Genomic DNA, 7,208 nt, shown 5'->3' on the forward strand with positions numbered 1-7,208 from the left:
CAACTTGTGAAGTGGAAAAAATGGGATTTTTACACCTGAAACCAATGAAGCACCAGGAGAAAGCAGGAGTAATCAAAATGTATGAAATAGCTAAGTCCTGCCACAGTTAGATACTCAAAACGCAACAAAAGAATTACTGAATCGGCAATGAAAATGAAGGATCCACAAACCTAATTTGACAACAAGCTGTGACAAGTTTGAGCCAAGCTCTAATATTCTGAGGAGGACCTTGAGACTCAGAATCTTGAAGCGAAAAGTAAATAGACTTAAGTATTAGTATTATAAAACCTAAAGAAAATATAACCACCAATAAAAGAACAAGGATCAACATGAAACACACCTGCTTCTGTTAGTTCAACATCTTGTGAAGAATTAATTCTGAACCCATATGTTTCAAGAGCTTCTTTAAGTTCCTGGTAGTTAGGAAGCCAGTTAATTTCAACAGGAGCTGCTCCATTAACCTGATTAAACCACATTGTTTAAAACCAACGGAGTTGGCTTCAGTCAAAACATAATGTAATAAGCTACGGAAGCAAGCGCAGGAAAGAAAGAAAATACAAAAAACGTACCTCGTTCTGTGATAACAGTATGGAACACCAAAAGTCACAAGCAGATGATCTTAGATCTTCTTTTAACGAATACAACACTGATAAGTCCTAGACATCAAAACCACAAGGTAAGCAAAAAGTCCATAAAACAAAGAAACTTAAATAAGAAAGAGCTACTAGACACACACATATATTAAGCGTCCATTTGCATATGAGTTTTTCCACTCGTGCACACGTCAAGATCAGTCTTGTGAGCAAGCCATTAACCAACAATCCTTCGAGAAACGTCGTTCCTAGATTGTACAGTGAAACCTATCATCTTCTTAAGTAAAAACATAATCAACTAAAAGACGAATAAGTTCACAAAAAAAAAACTAACCTTCATCTACGATAAGACCAACCATCAGATTCAACTGATTATTCATAAACTCTTTCAACAAGTAGCAGCTATCGAGATCAACATGCGGTGAAGGAATTGGAGTTTTCTGTATAGCAACATCAACAAGTACAAATCCTAAACAAACCATCTCACTTACTCTGAAAACAACAAAATCAACCTAACCTGATCTCCAAACATAGATAATCCCCATTCTTGATAATCTTCTTCACCAGCAATCTCATTCATCTACAAAAACATGTAAATATGTAATAACCCAACAAATCACCACCAAACAGGTGCACATCAGAAATGTAAGATAAAAGAGGATGATTTTTGACTGTATATACCTGATTATGAACCTCATCAACACATTGAGAAAGCTTAGCTACTTTGCCTTGTTCATCATCATCATCAGAATCGTAAACCTTGGAGACTTTGCGTTTCTTCTTGTTTTGCTTGTCAATAAGCTTACTCTTCTCTTTGTAAAAATCAGATAGAAGATCATCTAAACCAATAACCTTCTTCCTGTTTTTGTGAACATATAAAAAAGTTATAAGCTTTGTGTCAATTTCTAAAGGAACAAACTTTACATCAACCCTTAAACAAAGACCAAGTTTTTTCTTTTTCTTTCTACAGTAGCAGATAAAATTGGATCCCAAAAATTTCGAGAAAACCCTAATCTACAAAGACTCAAAATTTCACTACAATGACAACAGTTAAAGCGAAAACAGAGGATGGGTTGAAGAAAGAGGAATTAGGGAATTCGAATTGTTGCTAAAGATTAAAAAAGGATTGACCTTTTCTCAATTATCGCTGGTGGTGGGTTAACCAGAGGATCTTCGTCCTCGAAATCAAGTGGTCCATCCAAATCCATCGTTAACACTCTCTGTTTCTCTCCGTCTCTGTGAGTTTTGGGGTGGGTGGGGGGGGATTACCCGACCTCCTCCTTTCGTTCAGATGAAACCCTTAAAAAGAGTTGCAAGCGTTGGGAAGCGCGAAGTAGGGGGACTGTTTAAAAGAGGCAGCACTTAACTTCTGTGATCGAGACCCCTAAATGACTCCGTCTTTTTTTTTTTTTTTACTAAGCAGTAAAATATAAATGTCCTCGTCTGGTTCGAGTGTTTGGTTCGTTTAATTCTGGGTATTTTGGATACAAAAATTTATTAGGATACATCGGGATAATTTGGAATTTTAGTTTGGGTTTGGTTTTGGGTATACAAATATGAAAATATTAAAAAAAAAAATAAAACTAGTAAAATTTATTTGAATAAAAATTTGGTTAAGTTTTGAAAAAGATAAGTCTTTCCGAAATTTTGGTTATTTTGGTGTCAAAATATCTGATATGTTTGAATTTATAAATTATAAAGGGTTGCAGGCTTTATCCTAAAGTAGAAATTTAACCAAACTATTCCAAATGTGGTCACATTGCTGGACGCCCATAACCTACAGTCTTCTAGCGTTACAAATTGAAGTCTTTGGCACGCAATATGGTGATACCCCGGCCACAACACGCATGACAAATTGACATACAGTCTCTCATTAATATAACTCATTGCAAAGCGTCTTAAAAGATGTTTTACATCATAATGGTTTCTAATTTCTAAAAAAATAAGATTGGCCTGGGTTTATTTTCAGGCCGAGATGTTTCAAAAGTCCTCATGATCAGTTGCCTTACGCAGACACCCAATTGAGAGAAAATGCCTTACAAATTCATCAATTAGTTGGTACATTACTACATTTTATATGCATTTTCACTTGATCTTTAAATTTCTTTACCCTCTCTCTCTACCCCGGCCCTATGTGGTAGCATAATCGTTCAGACTTCAAAGGTTGTGGAGGTCCACGCCATGATTGATTGTAGCTCTGTGAATATGTCACTAAATTTTGGATATTTGAATATGTCACTAACATAAGCATGGCAATGATGTAGACTAAATTTTCTTGGTGAAGCGAACATAGGTGGATTAGGTACAACACTCTCTATTATCCACTTGGATAGTGATGGAACTTTAACAGATAATGATACCCTAGATGAAAAGAAAAGAAAATATAGACACGCATTTGAATCACAACCTAAGTCATAATTGGACAGTTTTCTAAAGAGTGACGAATGTGTCGTAACTTATTTGACTCTTTATCCCTTGATCAACGTCCAATAATATTTACACTAAGAGCTCATGCTCAAAGGGACAAATAGGTAAATCAACAATTATTCGGTGTGCTTTATCCATAGTTGGTGAGAGTGAGACAGACACGAGTGCTGCTATATGACAGATCTTATCCGATGTAACATTACAACTCCTGAACGTTTCGTTTTGGAATTTTGTGACTTATGAGATTATCACATCACATGATTACTGTTACGTGTTTTTAGTATTTTAGATTGACCGACAATAAAAGCGTTTCAACTACTTGTCCTAAACTAAAGAGAAATAAACCAAAGTTGAAAAAGAGACTATTAGTTTATTCATCTCTATGTCGTCAAGTTACAAATCCAATTTGTTTGATTTATTTAACCAACAAATTTCAACATCTTTTCTTGATCCAATCCAATCAAGATTTTCTCGAATCCGAGACAACGATTGCAGACTCGGATTCAGGATTCTCCCTAAACTTCTTGTAAATATCACCTTTGTAAAACTCTCTCGTCCTCATTGCTAGAACCAAAGACACAAGCGCTCCAAAGAACGTTACTGCAGCCAAAATCACAAATGGCAACTTATAACATTGACTTCCTAAGCAAGTCAAGTCCTTTACATCTTTCCGGGTTAGCCCTTGGGCTGCTAGTTGCTTCAAGGCCTCTCTATCGTAAAGCATTCCCGTGACACGAACGTTGAGGATGTATGAACCGAGGGGACTAGCAAGCTGTCCACAATTGAACAATGTAGAGTAGTACTTGAGCCCGAAAAGTTCTGAGATGATGGCAAAGAGCAAAGGAAGTTGTGCGCCGAAAGAGAATCCCATAAGTATTGACGCGATATATACTGAGCCTGGTACCGGGAACGCAATGAGAAGGTGGCCAGCACAACTCAATAAGAGGACTAATGTCATCATGAGCGGTCGTGGTAGTTTATACTTGGCAACCAAGTATTCCGAGACAAAACCTGAGAAAACTCGACCGAAGTAGTTCCATATGCTGACTAGAGACACAAAAGAGCTAACCGTGTGGTTCGGGTAGCCGAGGGATTCCCCTATCTGCCCGAGGTTGTCTACGGCGGTCAAGCTCGATCCTAAACCACAAAATGTTGCGACAAATAGGATTATCATGTCGGTGCTCAATAGTGCTTGTAGTATTGTGTAATCTTCCCCTCTTGGCGGTGGAGAAAACACCGTCAAGAAACAAGATTTTGTCTCTTTCTCTTCCACCTTGGCGGTTTTGTCCTGATCAAGATCAACTTCTTTCTTGGGTTTTTCTACCTTGACCTCACTAGGTTCTTCGATAGGCAACTTCTTCATGTTCCAGACTTCAATCTCTTGTTTAACCGAAACGGTAAGAGGCACAAAGAGCAAAACACAGCAGATCGTAGCGCTGGCCGCATAAGCTGCTTTGGAGAAATGAACTTGCTTCTCAGCAATGTTCATTGCCATAAGGAACAAAGCCAAGAATATAGAAATATAAAGGAATTGGTAAAACACACTGAGTTCATTCCTCTGCCTCACAACCTTCTTCTCTCTTATCAAATACACAAACACGAGAGAAACCGCAGCAGGCAACCATGCTATCAACAGAATCAAAGACTTGGAATCGTTTCCATAGATAGCAAAATAAAGCTGTGTCATGATTGCTCCACTTAGCCCAACGTAACCCTTAAGCAAGCCAAGCATAACTCCTCTGCTCTCAGGGAAATTCTTAACACAAGTAACCAAAGCTCCTGTGTTTGCAAAGTTCTGCGAGTTGGCTCCAATACAAATGTAAAGACACATTTGCCAAATCTTTGGCTTCGCGACTTTACCTGTGACGGTAAGCCAGATCATGAAGTAACCGACAAAGTTCATCGCCGAACCGATGGTAAGAACGAACCAAGTCGGTGTGACCTCAGCAATGAGTCCGGACAAGACTCCGACGTTTGCTCCAAGATCTTTAAAGAAACCTAACAGGTTTAACGTTGTCTGGTCGTAACCAAGTGTTGATTTAATATCTTTGGAGTAAGTCCCAAAGAGATAGGTAGCTCCAGCGCAAGCCATGATGAGGAACGAAGCAAACACCATGAACCATCTTCCATTGAATAGGTGGATCAAGAATCGTACGGTCTCGTCGTTTCCCATCTTGGAAACCAGAGTGTGAGGCTATATTATCAAGATCTCTGTGAAACTGAATCTTATAAAAGATTGAGAAAAGGAGAAAACTATTGGGCTGATCCAAAAATAAGAGAATAAACTAAGAGAGAGAGACAGAGATGAATGATTAAAGATACAGAAAGAGAGTCTCAGGGCTATAAAGTAGATCAGAGCCAGAGGAATAGGGGAATTTGTAATATATCTTAAGTATCGAAGAGAGAGCTAATTGTCGGAAAGTTTGAAGGAGATTGACCATTTTATCTAGGCTCAGAAAAGATAAAAAAAGTTTGACCATTCTATCTGTCTTTTCTATTTTTGTCTCTATGTTAGAAAGATAAAAGGAGATTAACATTAAAAGTTGAATTTATCTGAATCAAGTATCCACCTAATAGTACAAAAAAATTAGAGTATCCACCAATGCTTAACTAACCATCTCCATATAGAATGTCTATACCACAACAATAAGTATGAATGAGATATTTAACCTATTTGATTCAGTCTTATTTATATTTAACTTTTTCTTTATCACATATGAATGTAAACAAGAATTTTGAAACACAAAAAGGATCAAATAAAATGAATAATAATAATATTAAATAATACATTAATAATAGTATATATGACTAGGTAATATTTTATGAATAAATTTGAATACATACCTTAGTTTTAGCAGTAAATTTGAAATCTATACTAAATTTTTTAAGTCTTTGAAATATATCTTATATATTGCACAAAATGACTATTTTGTTCTTAATTAAAAATTAATTAATAAATTAAAGATAAATACAATATAACTAAATTAATTCATTGGACAAAATTATTTCGGAAAACATTGCCTAAAATAGATATTCGAAATTTTCTTATTTTTTTTAGAAAATGATGAATGAATTTATTATATATAATATTAATCAATAACTAAAAGATTAAAATTCAGATAAGATAAATATAATATGCCCTTAAGTAATAATTAAAATATCTGGTATTATCTAGTAATTTAATTTCAAAATTTATTATATAAAAATAAAATAAAATTGATTAGAATTATTATTTTTGGATTTATGTTTAATAAATTTCAGATAATAATAGTTTTAAATATATATATATATCCTAAATCTTAAACAATTTCATGAGAATATAGAAATAAATTTTATTTCCTAAAGTAAATATATAAATAATTTAAGTTAGAGAATATTTGTATTTACCTTCATACATTTATTTATATTTATATATTTTAATATATTATAACAATTATTACAATAATCTAAACCTAAATTATATCCCACTACAAATTTTGCCAAATACTTATCATTACAAATATTATTATTGTCAAATTTCAAAAACGTTTCACAATTTATTTACAAAATATTTTACATGCAACAAATTCATCAAACAACATTTAATAAGTAACAACATATAATTTTACTCTATGTTTTACCATTAAAAATATTTTCTTACACCCAAAATTATTTTATTGTTAAAGTATGCTCTTTATCACCACCTAGAAAATGTCTTCTAAACAAATTAAACAAATTTTATGTTTCTTTACTTTTATTTTGGCATAATTATAGTTCTTATAATTACTAAAATTGTGTTTTTTTTACCCAAAGATATTTTGGATGAACAACTGGTGAAATTTATCTACTCCCTTACAATGATTTTATGACTAACTCAATAAAATTTGAGAAACTGAAAAAATTTAATATAATATAATCAAAATAAAAATTTGAAAATTATAATCAGGATGGTATATTTTTACCCGAATGGTCTTAGAAAATTCAGATATACAAAATAGAAATTTAATATACAATCCAAAACATGACATATGTCATAATCACGTTAAGGATAAACAACCTATTTACTCTTCAGAAATATCCAATTGTTCCAAAATAACTTAAAGCTATGACCTTGTCTCAAATATTCTTGCATCATAAATTCTCAACTTATTTTTACCATTCAAAAATTCTCATATATTTCTCTAAATACCTGGTTTAAACGGTTTTGCG

At 33.8% G+C, this 7,208-nt stretch overlaps 2 protein-coding genes across 2 annotated transcripts in view; both read right to left on the bottom strand.

Moving 5' to 3' along the window:
• Positions 1-1,935, bottom strand: part of LOC104753458 — a 3,348-nt gene extending 1,413 nt beyond the window's left edge. Inside the window, exons 1-9 of the mRNA XM_010475711.2 lie at positions 1,725-1,935; positions 1,275-1,452; positions 1,111-1,173; positions 928-1,033; positions 737-841; positions 570-646; positions 341-461; positions 171-243; positions 5-35 (exon numbers count right to left, since the gene is read on the bottom strand). Of these exons, the coding sequence (XP_010474013.2) occupies positions 5-35; positions 171-243; positions 341-461; positions 570-646; positions 737-841; positions 928-1,033; positions 1,111-1,173; positions 1,275-1,452; positions 1,725-1,801 (831 nt within the window). The 5' untranslated portion in view covers positions 1,802-1,935. The remainder of the gene's footprint in view (positions 1-4; positions 36-170; positions 244-340; positions 462-569; positions 647-736; positions 842-927; positions 1,034-1,110; positions 1,174-1,274; positions 1,453-1,724) is intronic.
• On the bottom strand, positions 3,369-5,453 carry LOC104750092 (protein NUCLEAR FUSION DEFECTIVE 4-like). The gene has a single exon (XM_010471836.2). The coding sequence runs from the start codon at positions 5,191-5,193 to the stop codon at positions 3,481-3,483; it is 1,713 nt and encodes a 570-aa protein (XP_010470138.1). The 5' UTR covers positions 5,194-5,453; the 3' UTR covers positions 3,369-3,480.

The sequence above is a fragment of the Camelina sativa genome, chromosome 16, assembly GCF_000633955.1.
Source record: "Camelina sativa cultivar DH55 chromosome 16, Cs, whole genome shotgun sequence".
Classification (NCBI taxonomy): Eukaryota; Viridiplantae; Streptophyta; class Magnoliopsida; order Brassicales; family Brassicaceae; genus Camelina; species Camelina sativa.